Source organism: Panulirus ornatus, chromosome 50 (assembly GCF_036320965.1).
Source record: "Panulirus ornatus isolate Po-2019 chromosome 50, ASM3632096v1, whole genome shotgun sequence".
NCBI lineage: Eukaryota > Metazoa > Arthropoda > Malacostraca > Decapoda > Palinuridae > Panulirus > Panulirus ornatus.
Window position 1 is genome coordinate 28,427,287 of NC_092273.1, and position 21,095 is coordinate 28,448,381.

At 42.1% G+C, this 21,095-nt stretch overlaps 1 protein-coding gene across 3 annotated transcripts in view; it reads right to left on the reverse strand.

Moving 5' to 3' along the window:
* The window catches only part of LOC139764697 (organic cation transporter protein-like), a 133,403-nt gene that overhangs the window by 103,487 nt on the left and 8,821 nt on the right, over window positions 1-21,095 (reverse strand). For all 3 annotated transcript variants that reach the window (XM_071691584.1, XM_071691585.1, XM_071691583.1), the window contains exons 2-3: window positions 12,372-12,485; window positions 11,886-12,012 (exon numbers count right to left, since the gene is read on the reverse strand). In XM_071691584.1, the coding sequence (XP_071547685.1) occupies window positions 11,886-12,012; window positions 12,372-12,459 (215 nt within the window). In that variant the 5' untranslated portion in view covers window positions 12,460-12,485. The remainder of the gene's footprint in view (window positions 1-11,885; window positions 12,013-12,371; window positions 12,486-21,095) is intronic.

The following is a 21,095-nucleotide window of genomic DNA, read 5'->3' on the forward strand; positions in this document are numbered from 1 at the left end:
CTGTCAGTGGATTGAATCAAGGCATGTGAAGCGTCTGGGGTAAACCATGGAAAGCTGTGTAGGTATGTATATTTGCGTGTGTGGACGTGTGTATGTACATGTGTATGGGGGGGGGGGGTTGGGCCATTTCTTTCGTCTGTTTCCTTGCGCTACCTCGCAAACGCGGGAGACAGCGACAAAGTATAAAAAAAAAAAAAAAAAATATATATATATATATATATATATATATATATATATATATATATATATATATATATATATATATACATATATATATATATATATATATATATATATATATATATATATATATATATATATATATATATATATATATATATATATATATATATATATATATATATATATATGTATATATATATATATATATATATGTATATATATATATATATATATATATATATATATATATATATATATATTTATATATATATTCATTTATATATATATATATATATATATATATATATATTTATATATATATATATATATATATATATATATATATATATATATATATATATATATATATATATATATATATATATATATATACATATATATATATATATATATATTTTTTTTTTTTTTTTTTTATACTTTGTCGCTGTCTCCCGCGTTTGCGAGGTAGCGCAAGGAAACAGACGAAAGAAATGGCCCAACTCCCCCCCCCCTCCCCATACACATGTACATACACACGTCCACACACGCAAATATACATACCTACACAGCTTTCCATGGTTTACCCCAGACGCTTCACATGCCTTGATTCACTCCACTGACAGCACGTCAACCCCTGTATACCACATCGCTCCAATTCACTCTATTCCTTGCCCTCCTTACACCCTCCTGCATGTTCAGGCCCCGATCACACAAAATCTTTTTCACTCCATCTTTCCACCTCCAATTTGGTCTCCCTCTTCTCCTCGTTCCCTCCACCTCCGACACATATATCCTCTTGGTCAATCTTTCCTCACTCATTCTCTCCATGTGCCCAAACCATTTCAAAACACCCTCTTCTGCTCTCTCAACCACGCTCTTTTTATTTCCACACATCTCTCTTACCCTTACGTTACTCACGTCCACACACGCAAATATACATACCTACACAGCTTTCCATGGTTTACCCCAGACGCTTCACATGCCCTGATTCAATCCACTGACAGCACGTCAACCCCTGTATACCACATCGCTCCAATTCACTCTATTCCTTACCCTCCTTACACCCTCCTGCATGTTCAGGCCCCGATCACACAAAATCTTTTTCACTCCATCTTTCCACCTCCAATTTGGTCTCCCTCTTCTCCTCGTTCCCTCAACCTCCGACACATATATCCTCTTGGTCAATCTTTCCTCACTCATTCTCTCCATGTGCCCAAACCATTTCAAAACACCCTCTTCTGCTCTCTCAACCACGCTCTTTTTATTTCCACACATCTCTCTTACCCTTACGTTACTTACTCGATCAAACCACCTCACACCACACATTGTCCTCAAACATCTCATTTCCAGCACATCCATCCTCCTGCACACAACTCCATCCACAGCCCACGCCTCGCAACCATACAACATTGTTGGAACCACTATTCCTTCAAACATACCCATTTTTGCTTTCCGAGATAATGTTCTCGACTTCCACACATTTTTCAAGGCTCCCAAAATTTTCGCCCCCTCCCCCACCCTATGATCCACTTCCGCTTCCATGGTTCCATCCGCTGACAGATCCACTCCCAGATATCTAAAACACTTCACTCCCTCCAGTTTTTCTCCATTCAAACTCACCTCCCAATTGACTTGACCCTCAACCCTACTGTACCTAATAACCTTGCTCTTATTCACATTCACTCTTAACTTTCTTCTTCCACACACTTTTCCAAACTCAGTCACCAGCTTCTGCAGTTTCTCACATGAATCAGCCACCAGCGCTGTATCATCAGCGAACAACAACTGACTCACTTCCCAAGCTCTCTCATCCCCAACAGACTTCATACTTGCCCCTCTTTCCAGGACTCTTGCATTTACCTCCCTAACAACCCCATCCATAAACAAATTAAACAACCATGGAGACATCACACACCCCTGCCGCAAACCTACATTCACTGAGAACCAATCACTTTCCTCTCTTCCTACACGTACACATGCCTTACATCCTCGATAAAAACTTTTCACTGCTTCTAACAACTTGCCTCCCACACCATATATTCTTAATACCTTCCACAGAGCATCTCTATCAACTCTATCATATGCCTTCTCCAGATCCATAAATGCTACATACAAATCCATTTGCTTTTCTAAGTATTTTTCACATACATTCTTCAAAGCAAACACCTGATCCACACATCCTCTACCACTTCTGAAACCGCACTGCTCTTCCCCAATCTGATGCTCTGTACATGCCTTCACCCTCTCAATCAATACCCTCCCATATAATTTACCAGGAATACTCAACAAACTTATACCTCTGTAATTTGAGCACTCACTCTTATCCCCTTTGCCTTTGTACAATGGCACTATGCACGCATTCCGCCAATCCTCAGGCACCTCACCATGAGTCATACATACATTAAATAACCTTACCAACCAGTCAACAATACAGTCACCCCCTTTTTTAATAAATTCCACTGCAATACCATCCAAACCTGCTGCCTTGCCGGCTTTCATCTTCCGCAATATATATATATATATATATATATATATATATATATATATATATATATATATATATATATATATATATATATATATATATGTGTATGTACATGTGTATGGGGGGGGTTGGGCCATTTCTTTCGTCTGTTTCCTTGCGCTACCTCGCAAACGCGGGAGACAGCGACAAAGTATAAAAAAAAAAAAAAAAAAAAAAATATATATATATATATATATATATATATATATATATATATATATATATATATATATATATATATATGTATATATTTATTTATTTATATATATTTACTTATTTATTTTGCTTTGTCGCTGTCTCCCGCGTTAGCGGGGTAGCGCAAGGAAACAGACGAAAGAATGGCCCAACCCATCCACATACACATGTATATACATACACGTCCACACACGCACATATACATACCTATACATCTCAACGTATACATATACATACACACACAGACATATACATATATACACATGTATATAATTCATACTGTCTGCCTTTATTCATTTCCATCGCCAACCCGCCACACATGAAATAACAACCCCCTCTCCCCTCATGTGTGCGAGGTAGCGCTAGGAAAAGACAACAAAGGCCACATTTGTTCACACTCAGTCTCTAGCTGTCATGTAATAATGCACCGAAACCACAGCTCCCTTTCCACATCCAGGCTCCACAGAACTTTCCATGGTGTACCCCAGATGCTTTACATGCCCTGGCTCAATCCATTGACAGCACGTCGACCCCGGTATACAACATCGTTTCAATTCACTCTGTTCCTTGCACACCTTTCACCCTCCTGCATGTTTAGGCCCCGATCACTCGAAATCTTTTTCACTCCATCTTTCCACCTCCAATTTGGTCTCCCACTTCTCCTCGTTCCCTCCACCTCTGACACATATATCCTCTTGGTCAATCTTTCCTCACTCATTCTCTCCATGCGACCATATATATATATATATATATATATATATATATATATATATATATATATATATATATATATATATATATATATATATATATATATATATATATATATATATATATATATATATATTTTTTTTTTACTAATCGCCATTTCCCGCATTAGCGAGGTAGCGTTAAGAACAGAGGATGAGGACTGGGCCTTTGAGGGAATATCCTCACCTGGCCCCTTTCTCTGTTTCTTCTTTTGGAAAAAAAAAAAAAATGAGGGGAGGATTTCCAGCCTCCCGCTCCCTTCCCTTTTAGTCGCCTTCTACGACATGCAGGGAATACGTGGGAAGTATTCTTTCTCCCCTATCCCCAGGGATAATATATATATATATATATATATATATATATATATATATATATATATATATATATATATATATATATATATATATATATATATATATATATATATATGATACAGTGCTGGTGGCTGATTCATGTGAGAAACTGCAGAAGCTGGTGACTGAGTTTGGTAAAGTGTGTGAAAGAAGAAAGTTAAGAGTAAATGTGAATAAGAGCAAGGTTATTAGGTACAGTAGGGTTGAGGGTCAAGTCAATTGGGAGGTGAGTTTGAATGGAGAAAAACTGGAGGAAGTGAAGTGTTTTAGATATCTGGGAGTGGATCTGGCAGCGGATGGAACCATGGAAGTGGAAGTGGATCATAGGGTGGGGGAGGGGGCGAAAATTCTGGGAGCCTTGAAGAATGTGTGGAAGTCGAGAACATTATCTCGGAAAGCAAAAATGGGTATGTTTGAAGGAATAGTGGTTCCAACAATGTTGTATGGTTGCGAGGCGTGGGCTATGGATAGAGTTGTGCGCAGGAGGATGGATGTGCTGGAAATGAGATGTTTGAGGACAATGTGTGGTGTGAGGTGGTTTGATCGAGTAAGTAACGTAAGGGTAAGAGAGATGTGTGGAAATAAAAAGAGCGTGGTTGAGAGAGCAGAAGAGGGTGTTTTGAAATGGTTCGGGCACATGGAGAGAATGAGTGAGGAAAGATTGACCAAGAGAATATATGTGTCGGAGGTGGAGGGAACGAGGAGAAGAGGGAGACCAAATTGGAGGTGGAAAGATGGAGTGAAAAAGATTTTGTGTGATCGGGGCCTGAACATGCAGGAGGGTGAAAGGAGGGCAAGGAATAGAGTGAATTGGAGCGATGTGGTATACCGGGGTTGACGTGCTGTCAGTGGATTGAATCAAGGCATGTGAAGCGTCTGGGGTAAACCATGGAAAGCTGTGTAGGTATGTATATTTGCGTGTGTGGGCGTATGTATATACATGTGTATGGGGGGGGGGGGGGTTGGGCCATTTCTTTCGTCTGTTTCCTTGCGTTACCTCGCAAACGCGGGAGACAGCGACAAAGTATAATAAGATATATAAAAAAAAAAATATATATATATATAGGAAGATAGGAAAGTGATTGGTTCTCAGTGAATGTAGGTTTGCGGCAGGGGTGTGTGATGTCTCCATGGTTGTTTAATTTGTTTATGGATGGGGTTGTTAGGGAGGTGAATGCAAGAGTTTTGGAAAGAGGGGCAAGTATGAAGTCTGTTGTGGATGAGAGAGCTTGGGAAGTGAGTCAGTTGTTGTTCGCTGATGATACAGCGCTGGTGGCTGATTCATGTGAGAAACTGCAGAAGCTGGTGACTGAGTTTGGCAAAGTGTGTGAAAGAAGAAAGTTAAGAGTAAATGTGAATAAGAGCAAGGTTATTAGGTACAGTAGGGTTGAGGGTCAAGTCAATTGGGAGGTGAGTTTGAATGGAGAAAAACTGGAGGAAGTGAAGTGTTTTAGATATCTGGGAGTGGATCTGGCAGCGGATGGAACCATGGAAGCGGAAGTGGATCATAGGGTGGGGGAGGGGGCGAAAATCCTGGGAGCCTTGAAGAATGTGTGGAAGTCGAGAACATTATCTCGGAAAGCAAAAAATGGGTATGTTTGAAGGAATAGTGGTTCCAACAATTTTGTATGGTTGCGAGGCGTGCGCTATGGATAGAGTTGTGCGCAGGAGGGTGGATGTGCTGGAAATGAGATGTTTGAGGACAATGTGTGGTGTGAGGTGGTTTGATCGAGTAAGTAACGTAAGGGTAAGAGAGATGTGTGGAAATAAAAAGAGCGTGGTTGAGAGAGCAGAAGAGGGTGTTTTGAAATGGTTTGGGCACATGGAGAGAATGAGTGAGGAAAGATTGACCAAGAGGATATATGTGTCGGAGGTGGAGGGAACGAGAAGTGGGAGACCAACTTGGAGGTGGAAAGATGGAGTGAAAAAGATTTTGTGTGATCGGGGCCTGAACATGCAGGAGGGTGAAAGGAGGGCAAGGAATAGAGTGAATTGGATCGATGTGGTATACCGGGGTTGACGTGCTGTCAGTGGATTGAATCAGGGCATGTGAAGCGTCTGGGGTAAACCATGGAAAGCTTTGTAGGTATGTATATTTGCGTGTGTGGACGTGTATGTATATACATGTGTATAGGGGTGGGTTGGGCCATTTCTTTCGTCTGTTTCCTTGCGCTACCTCGCAAATGCGGGAGACAGCGACAAAAAAAAAAAAGAAAATATATATATATATATATATATATATATATATATATATATATATATATATATATATATATATATATATATATATATATATATGATAAAAAGAACTAGTCCTATTTTAAGGACTGACTATCAATCACAACCAAATTGGTATCCGCGTGGTAAAACCTCGTCACTGACATGATGATTAATTTTTGCAAGTAACCTTTGATGCAAAACCTTATCGAACGCCTTTTGTAAATCTAAGTAGATGGCATCAAGCACTTCACTTTCGACATGAATGTCGAAATTTTGGTAGGGTCCACCCGGAGCTGCTGGTATGGTGACAGTATGTTAAAATCTCCAGCTGTGACAGAATCTTTTTCGCTACAAATTTCTGCTAACTCATCATAATAGGTAATGGTGTCTGCTGTTATTTTTCTTTCGAGCTTTGTGTTTTCAGGATGATCTACCCTGATTCCAAAGGTCTGGACGTGGTTAATTTTCTATATTTGTGTCCCTTGATGTATTGCAGTACCCTATGAGACCCCTGCAACCTAGGAGAGACTTTGTGGAGCTCCCTTCTTAGCATGGTTCTCTACCATTGCCAGACCTCCTGAGGATATCTTAGTGGCTTTAGCTAGTCTGTTTCTCTGTGACCCTCTTCAGTGGAGGTAGAAAGATTATGCTGACAGACCCGTTGGGTAATACTAAGTTTGTGGTTTATTTCGTCATCGTCAGTGATATAGAGTCTGCTTCGTGCCATCATCCTGTAACGTCATTTGCCATACCTGTGCAGGAGCAATGAATGGAGTGTTTCCAATAGACTTTTTTGTGTGGAGGACTTCACATATGAGATGCAATCCTCTCAGCTCTCACGAATAGCATTCAGTACCTTTTAACTGTCTCTCAACTAAGCCACTGGATGCTGTATGATTGGAAAGGACATCGCATTTTATATGGTCATATTTCCTTCATGAATACACGTCTAGCAGGTGAACCCAGGCGTACACCTCGACACAACAAGTAATCACACAAGGTCAGGTCACGAATGAGTACTGGCAATTTCACGGTTAGGACGGGGTTGACCTCTGCCCTGACTAACCTCTTCCTGTAAAAGTAACCACTTGGTAACTACTGCAATGTAGCGAGACAAAGCATCAGTCACCGTGTTATGCTCTCCTGGGATATATACATAGAGGTGAGGGTTAGGTTCTGATTGATAACCGACCAATCAACCGTAAAGTGTTTGAGAGCTTACGTATACAACCAACACTTCGATAATGGAATAGTTTATATCTGGCTCTGTAGGGTTTTGCTCCTACATGCAATGGGGTGTAGTCCATTGTGCTTCTGCATAAGGGTTCCACCGGGTTCTGCGTCCGTCGCTATTGCAAAAGACAGAAAGATTAAGTAAATTTCAGGATAGAAGTTTGAACTAAGTTCTCTATAAAGTCTGGACTGCTTAATGTTAAAGTGATCTCAAATCAAAGGGCCCGTCCTTCGTCAGCAATCTATATTGAATCTATATTGAAAGGTGCAGCCAAAATGCTGTAACCCTTGAGCAAACCAGCTCGCCCAGTCAATGTGTGTACTTCCTTCACATTTTTAGGTCGAGGAATAAAGACACAGCGACATGTTTATCAACACCAACACCTCAACCTTGAGCTAGGTGTCCTAAAATACCTAACTCTCGTCCTGAGGAAACCACAGTTAGATCATCTGATCTTATGACCAACTACCTGGAGTCTGATAAGGGCTATCTCAAGGTCTGACAAAGGGTAGGGACGTCGTGGTTCCCTAGCATGACCCTTAGGTCTGGCAACCTGGTTCCCAGTAGGAGGTCACCCAGCATGGTCTGCAAGTCTGCAAGACTACAAGAACATCCTTAATCAAATGACAGTCCAACGAACCACACTTTTCTGTAAACACTGTAGCACAGCGTAAACACTGCAACAAGGCCCTCATGACGAAGGTGACCTCGGTGCCTGCATCCATACAAATTCTTATTCGAATGTGAGGGACATGACCTTGGAAAATAGGTCTATTATCCTCCTTGATATTCTTGATGTGGCCCGGTTTGCTGAGCTTAGTATTATCGATAATAGAGGGCTGTTCACAACATAGTGTCTGTGCTTTAGTGTTTAATTAGTACTGTTTAGAAGCCTCGACTGACATTCCCCACAAAGTTGCTGACGAACCGAGAGTGGAGGATCAGTCCTGTGGCACATGATTACCATTCATCTGCGTCTGTTGCTTCCTTTTTTCACTATCATGTCGGCCCTAACGGTACTTGCATTTGTGGTTTAGGTCTGTGTATGGGACAGACTGGTGGGCTCTGGGTGTGTTGGGTAAAGGATGAGTATTAGAGGTGACCGTGAGCAAAGGGTGTAGGTTCCGGACATGTTCTGGAGACTGACATTTATGTTACTACTGCAGGAAGTCTGCAGACCTCCAGGGGGAGCTGATGCGGAGCTTTCTTGCCCGTCAGAGATACATCTACCTCATAATAGGCACTTGCATGGCCCACATCTCTTCCTTGCATCACCAGCACAGGTAAAAACGAGCGAAAAAAAAAACCCATTGTAGTTGATACCAGATGCATGGTTGGATGAGGAACTGTCGCCCGGGAATTTTTCCTATCATTCTATGCTGGATGTTTGAGGGAGGCAGGGGAAGGAGGTCTTCTCTTAGGATGTGCATATACAACATGAACAGAGTAAATGCAATATAGGTGATGGATATAGGTGTGCGTTGTGGCTGACCAAACACCACCCCTCACTCATCCACCCTGCTTATGCAACTTTTCCCTTTTTTTTTTCTGTCCAAAACATCAAAGTGAATTCCATAAAAACATTATAGGTGTTATCTTCTTGCTACATAAGATTAAGCTTCCTTATACTCAGATGGTCTGGTCCCGCACTATAGTAAGTTACATTGCCCCACATACGCTCCCCTGAGCAGACTCAGTCAATGACGACTCCATCCCGGATAAGAAAACTGTCTGTTGGTTCTGAAGTGCCTTCGCTCTTGGCTACACAAACTACTCTGTCAAACCACAGGTGAGGCTCGTTATAATCAACCATGAATTCCTTGGCTTAAGAAATAGGTTATGTGTTTATGGAGTATCTCTTCCGCCGGCATGGCTGCATAACAAGGTGTTATTTACTGGACACAACACTAACTACCATTCAGCTTTGTAGCGTTTTTATTTCTGGCATTAGGGTACCGTGAGCCGCGTATTATCTAACACTATCATTTCACTTGTGGCTCACTGGTGGTTCGGTGGTTGGGTCATTACACTGGTGGCTCGGTGGTTGGGATCATTACACTGGTGGTTCGGTGGTTGGGTCATTACACTGGTGGTTCGGTGGTTGGGTCATTATACTGGTGGTTCGGTGGTTGGGTCGTTACATTGGTGGTTCGGTGGTTGGGGTCATTACACTGGTGGCTCGGTGTTTGGGTCATTACACTGGTGGCTCGGTGTTTGGGTCATTACACTGGTGGCTCGGTGTTTGGGTCATTACACTGGTGGCTCGGTGGTTGGGTCATTACAAAGATGGCGGGCGCACAGCTCAGTCGTCCTGTCTAGTGACGTTCCGTCAGCTGGGCAGCCGACTTTTCGCTCAGAGAGTCAGAAATCAGAAACAGAAGAACCAAGCTTCAATGGGGAATGGGAATGAAGAATATGTGTGGGTGTCCACTACAATATAACTGTTGTTTTAACCTTCTGGTGTCGAGATGGCTCAAGTCCTCACAGACAGACACTCATCTCCCGTTCTCCAAGCGAAGGTGTTAGGAATTGAAGGGCTTCTCGTTAACAAACAGTGATGTTACATATCCGGGACAACAGGTGGATCAGGCGTAGATGTCAGTTGTTCTCCAGCTCATGGAGGCTTGAGTTGCAAGGGGATAGGGTTGCCAAGCGATGGAGGTTAGCTGATAATAATCCCGGGAAGAAAGCATTTATGTGCAGGGAATAAAGTGAACCAGTTAAGATAGAGCGGGGCTTGTGCTCTGACCTTCGAGTGGCCGTGGTGTGTCGTGGTGTGGCATCCTTATACAAAATTAGTCCTCATGTATAATGTTATATACACACACACACACACACACACACACACACACACACACACACACACACACACACACACACACACACACACACACACACACACACACACACCACACACACACACACACACACACACACACACACACACACACACACACACACACAGATTTTTCGGTACTATGGTACAAGGAATTCTCCCATAATTAGCTACACTGTTAACAGCCACGAATATACTTCACCCAAGCCGTCTAGATGCTCCACAGCCACTGTCCAGATCCTGGCGTCTCTTTACTAGCTTACACCCACTCGCCATCTCTCTAATCCTCAGTTGACTTTATGACAGGTGTGTGTTTTATCGGCCGATGCTGACGTGGGTGATTCCCCAGACTGTCAACAGAGTAGATGCATGACGTCTTCCACGATTCACTGCCTTCTCAGCCTCCTCAACTTCATCTAACGCAACTTGGAGAAGCGCCTTTGACTTAGCCAGCCATACCATCCATGGTCAGAAAGGCTTAGTCAGCCATACCATCCATGGTCAGAAAGGCTTAGTCAGCCATACCATCCATGGTCAGAAAGGCTTCGTCAGCCATACCATCCATGGTCAGAAAGGCTTAGTCAGCCATACCATCCATGGTCAGAAAGGCTTAGTCAGCCATACCATCCATGGTCAGAAAGGCTTAGTCAGCCATACCATCCATGGTCAGAAAGGCTTAGTCAGCCATACCATCCATGGTCAGAAAGGCTTAGTCAGCCATACCATCCATGGTCAGAAAGGCTTCGTCAGCCATACCATCCATGGTCAGAAAGGCTTAGTCAGCCATACCATCCAAGGTCAGAAAGGCTTAGTCAGCCATACCATCCATGGTCAGAAAGGCTTAGTCAGCCATACCATCCATGGTCAGAAAGAAGCCGTCGACCGTGGACTACGAAGCTTCATTTCAAGGTGGGTGGAATTCATGAGGGGGGCACAAACCAACGTTGGAAAAACGTAAAAGACCCCATTTTTGACATAACGATATCAACAACAACTTTTGTGTCTTCATTGCACTTCAAGACATCATCATTAACCTCAAAGTGGACAACAGCTGACGACGTCATCACCAGTCGCACCAAAACTGTGATCGTGCACATCTACCTGGGTGACGACCCCCTTGCATCACACTCAGCCCTGAAGTCCTCCAGGTTAGTCAGACAATTCAAAGTTCTTTATATCACTATAAATGACGATTCATTGTGGAGGAGTTACGTCTGCACGTTCATTAGATCTTCCTCATACCGTCTCTTTCCTTTTTCGCCGACTGAGATCACTCGGCGTTCCATCACTGAGCTCAGAAATGTCTGAACCATCTACCTTCTTCCTAAGCGCACCTATGCTTCCCCAGCCTGACCCTCCTCTTTTACTGCTTCACAGAGGGACAACGCAGAATAATCCTGGACATATCTACCACCACCTACAACTAGGCCCTCATCTCACTGAAACCGTCCATCCTCCTCGAATAACATGAGCAGCTAACATGGCAGTTTGACAGTAAACTGCTTACACCCCCGTCATTTGACCTCTCTTCCTTACGCCCCGCTCTAACATAGTGAACGTCATAAACAAACCATAACATTTGATACCTACACTGAAGTGTTGTTGTCAGAGGTATTGGTCAGGAGAGGGAAGGCACCCTCCGGGATGCGGCAGAGATGGTCCACTTGTGGGGTGAGGAAGGCGCCCGATAAGCTTTGGAAAGGTGCCTGATTCATATCTGCGTGAGGAGAGAGATGGAGATAGAGAAGAGAAAGGAAGCTTTGAGAGATCATGTCCACTTGGAAAATGCAGTCACATAGAAATATAAAACAGAAAGAACTGTTCCGTTTGTTATCTAGTATAAAAGTGTTAGTAATTGTTATCATCAACCAATGATATCTTCAGGACATACCCATTCTTGTGGTACGGATTATAGAAAACAAAAGAAGAACTAACAAATCATAGGCCTGAGGTGTTGAGAAGTTTATTCATTAGAAATACTTCTTCTTTCCTATAGTGTATACTCGGCTAGAATGCTTCCCGATAACATACTCTTATACCATGACAGAAGAGAGTTAAAACCATCTGAGAACTCACAAAAGCACACAGTCATGATGACGAAGAGGTTCCATTTGCCGGTCCCCAAACTAGTGAGAAGATCATCGAAGGTGTGGGTAGTGCTCATCCTGAGACGTCTTGGGGTTAGATCTTCTGCAAGTGTACATTACAGGATTAGGTTTCACTGGTCAGATATCAGTCTTAAGATAACACAAACAATAACACCTAATTACACTTGTCAACAAAGTTTTAGTCCCACGGAAAATAATATGTGTTTCTGACGGATTTTTACTGCATGCTGAACATAAGTATGTTCTCAGAATTTCTCTATTACCTATTATTGTTTTGTTCCAGCATACTCACATATGTGTAGTATGTACGTACCGGTGCACTACGGAACAATTGAATTAAAGAGCTTATTTTTATCGTGGTCGCCATATCGTTTTCATAGAATTCTTCTCCCTTGAAGATGGTCTGGTATTTTGCAATGATGTTCGTTCTGTTATGGAGAACCAATATAACACACATGAGTGGCGCTTGATACTGACCCAACAAAAGTAAGCTTGAAAGCAGTTCTACTCCACCACGGAAATAAGTTCCCCGCTGTTCCTCTGGTTCACGCAGCTAACATAAAGGAATCGTATGATAACATGAAGCTTCTTTTGGAAGACATTAAGTAGGGTGACTTTAAGCGGATGTATGTGGTGACCTAAAGGTTGTGGCACTTTTACTGGGAATGCAACTTGGTCACACGAAGTTGTGTTGTGTCCTCAGTGAGTGGGACAACCAGGGAAAGAACAATCATTATCTAGAAAAACTTGGGCCAAAACGAACATCACTGACTCCTTATCATCCATTACTCTGGCAACACGGCGGACGGGAAAGAAAAAAATAAAAAAAAAAAATACCTTGCAGGAATATTATGCCAGAGAGGAATTTTTATCCGAGGGTCAAAAGGTAGAATGACGAATATGTCATGTATCTCAACACCAACGACTTTTTGTCATGAAGACAATGGTGAGGGTAAACTTGAGCTCCAGCCTCTCAAGTTACTATATCATTCCCGATGTTGAAGAATGCTGAAGTAATCTTTTCTTACCCTCTTTAAGTAGGCGACACAAGTGAACCAATGCTGGCATGTAAGTGTAGCATAACATATACTACGTTATGATGATCCAATGAAAGATTTGATACCAAAGAGGGACAAGTGATGATCAAGTTTAATATGATATTAAGAGTTTGTTCTGACCAACATTTCTGAGAGCTTATGCCACGCTTCTATAATGTCATAAGAAATGTTTCGTCCACTCCAGATTAATTTGGTGACCAACATTTTCTCTTGTTGGCAGTGTTGGTGCTACTATATAAAAAAAAAAATCAGTCAATATCAACGTTTTTAAATCCTTTAATGATTCTAAAGCATTTTATTGATTTGCCTCGGAGACGCCTCCTGCTCAAAGAGAACAAGTTCAATTCTCGCAATCTGTCCTTATATGACTTCTTACGCAAGGGAGGAATGAACCGAATTGCTCTTCGCTACAATGTTTCCCATTTAAAGATATCATTAAGTAGGGGAGCCAGAACTACACTGAATATTGGAGGTGGGGTCTAACTAGATGTAGGATCTAGTGGCAATATCACATCATTGCTTTTGTGTGAAAAGTTTCTGTTCACCAATGCTAACATTGCGCAGCTTCATTGCAATGCTGGAGAATCTAACGTTGTTGGAGACAAGTGACCTCTAGATGGCTCACACTCTAGGGTTGCCCTCTGTCTTGTGGCTCATTCGTTCATAATCGATTGTCTTGTTGCGGTTTTCTACTTGTAACAGCTGAAATTGATTGATTTTCAATGGCATTTGCCGTATTCTAGACCATCTGACGATAAGTCTAGATTCTCCTGTAATCTTAACCAATTTTCTTCCGTTAATTTGGTCATTGCCGATCTATGGATCACATGCATATGTAGACACTACGTTACTCAGCCCTGCGTCAGTATCGTTCATAGGAATGAAAAGTACGGTTCCCTGGGAGACCCACTAGTAACGGGTGATACACAATGAGGATTCGTCATACATTACGACCCTCTGCCTCACCCCACGTAGCCTGGCTTCTATGTCCGGTGGTGATCCACTGCAGATGTGATCCACTGGAGGTGATCTACTGAAGGTGGTGATCCACTGAAGGTGGTGATCCACCAATGGTGGAGATCTACTAAAGGTGGTGATCCACTGACGATGGTGATCCACTGGCTTTAGTGATCCACTGACTTTAGTGATCCACTAAAGTTGGTGATCCACTGGCGGTGGTGATGCACTGACTATGGTGATCTGCCAGAGGTAGTGATCCACTGACAGTGATGATCCACTGACGATGGTGATCCACTAAAGGTGGTGATTCACTGAAGATGATCTATCGACGGTGGTGATCCGCTGAAAGTAGTGATTCACTGAAGATGTTGATCCACTAAAGGTGGTGATCCACTAAAGGTGGTGATCCACTGAAGATGATGATCCACTAAAGGTGGTGATCCACTGAGGGTAGTGATCCACTGAGGGTGGTGATCCACTAAAGGTGGTGATCCACTAAAGGTGGTGATCCACTAAAGGTGGTGATCCACTGAGGGTGGTGATCTACTGAGGGTGATGATCCACTAAAGGTGGTGATCCACTAAAGGTGGTGATCCACTGAGGGTGGTGATCTACTGACGGTGGTGATCCATTGTAGGCACGTGCAAATTTGGTGGATCGAAGGATCTGAGGTCAACTGAGCATGGCAATGTATGCACCGTGGGCATCATGGAACTGCAGTGAACGGCGATCACTTGAAGAGGATGTGTCAGCATAGTGTCAAAAAAGCCAACCTAAAAATGGCAATTGAAGACATCAGAGCTGCATTCCGTACTTGTTCCAAACATTGTCATGAAACAGACTCCCAAAGAGTCTTCCATATGCTGTTCTTCTAGAATCATGACGGTGCAGTTTCAGTATCAATGGGCGACCTGAAAAATATATTCCGTCTTAGCATTGTTGAAACAATAACTGCCCCCATCTAATGACAAAAACTTCTGGATTGTGTAGTGAATCACACAAACCATACTTACGTGTAATATTAAACAAGGTACACACTGGATCGTCTTCACTTACAGTGCGGAAAAACATGCATGGCCAAATTATGAACTGCACAAGAGTTCAAATGAATCATCTTGCAAGATGTGCGAAGTGATAACCTTGTACATAGAGCACACAAGAATTACGGAATGTGGTCTCTATGTAATATCAATGCCATATCGATAAGGTTTGCTGGAGGATTAGACCAAATGTACCGATTCAACATTAGTAAGGATGAGGACAGCATTCATACAAATATTTTGAAAATGAGTGTTACTGCTAGCATTTTCGAGGCTGCCTCCAAATCTATCCGTAAGACAGAAATTATTAAGTAATGAAGTAATACGAATTGTCCATAGTTTGGGGTGGCCCTGAACCTAAAATTGACCTTATCATTACAATTGTATATTGCACTTTTTTTATAGTCGAGATTAAATATTTCTAATGAAGATAAAATGTATATTTTGGCGATCATAAATACCTTATACAATTGATATACTGTTTTAGCTTGAATACAACAGTAAAGTACATGCGCATCATAATACAGAAGTAAGTTAGCTGCTACAACATGAGCATGACTAAGCAAAGTACAACATATGATAATAACTTGCAGACTGGCGGAGTGCATTACCTGGGGGAGTGCATGCTAAACGATACATCGGTACGCTAACCATTGGACTATGAGGCACATCAGGTGACCCACCTGGCTTGGGGATACCCCAGACCACACGGGTCTTAGATAACAAGATATCAATCCTTCAACACTGCAAGTAAAGTTTATATTTCTTTGACATGTACTGGACACGTGGACCTATAGACGTCGAGGATTCGAACCCGGTCTTATAGCACAGCAGGCCTTAACCACGAGGCAACAAGAGAGTTCTATCTCAGGGCAACAAGTAGTGCATGAGATTCCTTATGTTGTATTTCCGTTGTTGTTTACCTTGTGCTCTCTGAATATTAGTACCACCAGCCTCATACGTTGAGGCATATGAACACAAATGTAGTGCATATGAACGCTATCATATATCATTAACACGTCCTAGATACATGGATCTGGGACGTGTCAATGATATATGAACTTTACCGTAGTGTTACGGGAACACCAGTGAAGGAGGCTATAAGGGAAGTGGTAACAAGTTCTAATGAAGCGAGGAGGAGGAGGAGTGGATACCTTGAACTGTTGAATAGTTATGAGGATGTAAGACGTTTGGGCTTGGGTGGTAAGCGGAGTGAGAGAAATACAGCAAGGTGAATTTCTCAAGAGAGAGGGTGACTGTGATGTTAATTGGTTGGTATTTTCTTTGTATGTATGGATCACAGTAAGGGCCTGAGCACTGGCAGAATGCATGTGTAGTGCAACGTCAAGGGGTACAGTGGTCAGTGTACCAATAACATAATGGTCTGAAGTTGGTTGAGTGTACCGGGTACGTTGTCTGAGAGTAGTGACTTGAGAGAGTGAACGAGTGTACAGAGCAACAGACGAGCAGTAACAGTGTGGTTTTAGTAGTGGTTAGAGGATGTGTGTTGATGGATCAGGTGTTTGCTTTAGATTGTGAGAAGTACGTGGGGAAACAAAAGAATTTGTATGTGGCACATGTTCTCAGACATCCTGCTGCTAGATGATACATTTTTTTTTTGGCTACCAGCTGTAGTCACATAAGGAAGCTTCACCAATGTTTGTTTTTCTTCTTATAAAAGTGTACAGGTTTTAGCCTGTCTGAGAAGAATTCTGCATTCATTGGTTCGATCTCAAGTGCGTGGCATGTACATCCAAACAAAGCAGCATGTTCAGACACATACGACATACGCCTCCAATCTGTTTCTAAAACTTCCCAGTGTGTTTTATACATCGATAAGCCAGTTTCATGACAATGTCCATCTGTTTCCTTTATATGTTAATTTGTGTCAAGTTGATCACTTGATATTGTTACCTTTATGATATTCAAAGCATCACTTACCTGAGTCTTTCACTAGACTGTAGATTCAATTTCTTTAATCTAATCCTGTAATGCTCGCCATCAGTTTTGTCTTTCTTTTTTGTATATTTTCTAGAGATTGTATGTACTCTAAGTGGGCAGCCCAAATTAAGCCTCAGGCCTCACTAAGGCAAGGTCGATGACACCCACAGACCTATTGCTAATACTTGTGAATATGAATTCCCAGAGGCTTAATATTTTGCATTGATCTGTCCATTTTTTGTCCTCTACAAAATTACCAGACTTCGAACCCCGCGGAACAGTAGTAAATATGCAGATGTTATTTTAAGACGTATATACATTTATAATTGTAAATTGCTTACAATATAAGCAGCCAGTTTGAACATGGAATAATTTCCGAAGCTGAAGAGCATAATGATACCAATAATAATGATAATGATAATAATGATAATAATAATGATAATAATAATAATAATAATAATAATAATAATAATAATAATAATAATAATGATAATAGCATAAAAGGTTTACTGTCATCAAAGTAAAATAAAGTTGATAAAGTTTCATAAAACGATGAGTGACTTTTGAAGTAAATGTGGTCATGTAGGTGTTTTCAATCAACGGGGTCTACAAATGACCGGCTGGCTATATGCGCCTGTTGGGAAATGACCGGTGTAGACCCCGTTGCTCACCACGGCACGAATACCATCCTAAGCATACCATTGTGAATGTCATATACCATCAGTCATTAAGTACACAGCGACGCAAGCAGACAGCTTAGTTTCCCCTGAGTTGCGTGCATGTCAACACAATATTATTCCAGTCCAGCAAGAATGAAACTCTACGTCATTAGATTTTTACCATTTATGTAAACAAATGATGCATGTTAACAAGGCATTACAGCGCTTCAACAAAAATGTAACGTGATATGACTCAACATTCACCTATGGATACATAATGTATGTGAACAAAAGATCATTGTAATATGACTGAGAGCCATCAATTTGTTGTCTGGAACCATCGCACACCCTCCATGTCTTTACTTTCTGTCTCATCAAAACGGGACTACCGGGCTAGTCCTGCCATCTCACAAGCACCATCAACCCTGTGGTCCCTAGTCCTCATTATAATATGGTGCTAAGAATCCTCTTGGATAACCTACCCCTTTCTCTATTCGCAATATCAACATTTGTGGTCTGTCTAGTAACCTCTCTATTGTTAAACACCATCTTGATATCTTACTTCTCTCTGAGACCCGACAGTCGCATGTCCACCTATAATCTCCTCTCACAATTTCGGTTCAAAGGTGTTGTCTGTACTTATTACATCAACACTCTTCCTTGTTTCGTCTATTGCTCTCCTGATTCTACAAATCCTTTATCTTTCTTTTTACTAACTCAACTCCAGCCATAGGGAATGGTTGAATTCCTCCTATACGGACGGTGGGGGTATTGAAACCCAAACGTTCTCCATTCTCAAGTGATCTAGGACAAATTATTTCCCACCCTACCCATATTCCTGACCCCCTATGACCACTTTCCCTATATTCTGTATATGTTTTTCACCTCTGATTCTTCGTGCTGTAGCGACACAATTTCGCTCGCAGTTATTTTAAAGGCACCTCTAAACGTATATATTGACACCTCAACAAAAGCTGACTGGAATACCTTGCAAAATAAAATCTAACTTTCCTTGTGTGGTTCTGCTCGTGTCTCCACAAAACGCATAGCAGGGGTCATTACTGCGTGGGTGGCAGTATTTATCCCCTCTTACCCCAAGATGACGTCTTCTTCCAAGCCATGGTACAACCGTTCTTGTTTCGAGGCCATTCAGGCAAGGGATCAAACATTATTAGGCATATCAGGCTTGGCAAAACTCTCCTTTCTCCAACTGCCATCCATCGCTGCAAGCAAGTTATACGTGAGATAAAGCTCTCTTTTATCCAAAGGAAGTATGATAGGTTTTTCTGCTCTTGGGTTAAAGGTAATCTCTACTAACTTCTGTCGTTCTAGCTTTTCTTCAATTTTCCATTTCTTCTCTAACTCTACCTTACATGACTAATATTCCTTCATCCCTCTAATGCTCCTCTCACTAATCCTAAACCCCCTCCCTGTAATCTCCTCCCTGTAATCTCCTCCCTGTAATCTCCTCCCTGTAATCTTCTCCCTGTAATCTCTTTTCAAGCATTCCAAAAATCTCTCTCTCTCTCTCTCTCTCTCTCTCTCTCTCTCTCTCTCTCTCTCTCTCTCTCTCTCTCTCTCTCTCTCTCTCTCTCTCTCTCTCTCTCTCTCTCTCTCTCTCTCTCTCTCTCTCTCTCTCTCTCTCTCTCTCTCTCTCTCTCTCTCTCTCTCTCTCTCTCTCTCTCTCTCTCTTAGCTTTCTTGTCTGTTTCTTCTCTGCTTAAAAACCAGAGGATTGCGTTGGTACATCCAGTCCCTATGAAGGGTGACCGTTCAAACCCAGTCATTAAACATCTACCATTTCCAAAAGTCTTTGAATCCCTTCTTAACTCCCATATCACCAAACATCCTCAGTGTCAGTCTTTGATCCCCTGTATATGGCTTCCGTTAAGTGAGATCCATTGTTGATATTCCTTCCTGTGTAACTGATTTCTGATCATCATCCCTGAGAGATTCTGGGGAATCGTATGTAGTTGCCCTGACATTATATATTTTTTTTTTTTTTTTATACTTTGTCGCTGTCTCCCGCGTTTGCGAGGTAGCGCAAGGAAACAGACGAAAGAAATGGCCCAACCCCCCCCCCCAATACACATGTACATACACACGTCCACACACGCAAATATACATACCTACACAGCTTTCCATGGTTTACCCCAGACGCTTCACATGCCTTGATTCAATCCACTGACAGCACGTCAACCCCTGTATACCACATGACTCCAATTCACTCTATTCCTTGCCCTCCTTTCACCCTCCTGCATGTTCAGGCCCCGATCACACAAAATCTTTTTCACTCCATCTTTCCACCTCCAATTTGGTCTCCCTCTTCTCCTCGTTCCCTCCACCTCCGACACATATATCCTCTTGGTCAATCTCTCCTCACTCATTCTCTCCATGTGCCCAAACCATTTCAAAACACCCTCTTCTGCTCTCTCAACCACGCTCTTTTTATTTCCACACATCACTCTTACCCTTACGTTACTTACTCGATCAAACCACCTCACACCACACATTGTCCTCAAACATCTCATTTCCAGCACATCCATCCTCCTGCGCACATCTCTATCCATAGCCCACGCCTCGCAACCATACAACATTGTTGGAACCACTATTCCCTCAAACATACCCATTTTCGCTTTCCGAGATAATGTTCTCGACTTCCACACATTTTTCAAGGCTCCCAAAATTTTCGCCCCCTCCCCCACCCTATGATCCACTTCCGCTTCCATGGTTCCATCCGCTGACAGATCCACTCCCAGATATCTAAAACACTTCACTTCCTCCAGTTTTTCTCCATTCAAACTCACCTCCCAATTGACTTGACCCTCACCCCTACTGTACCTAATAACCTTGCTCTTATTCACATTTACTCTCAACTTTCTTCTTCCACACACTTTACCAAACTCAGTCACCAGCTTCTGCAGTTTCTCACATGAATCAGCCACCAGCGCTGTATCATCAGCGAACAACAACTGACTCACTTCCCAAGCTCTCTCATCCCCAACAGACTTCATACTTGCCCCTCTTTCCAGGAC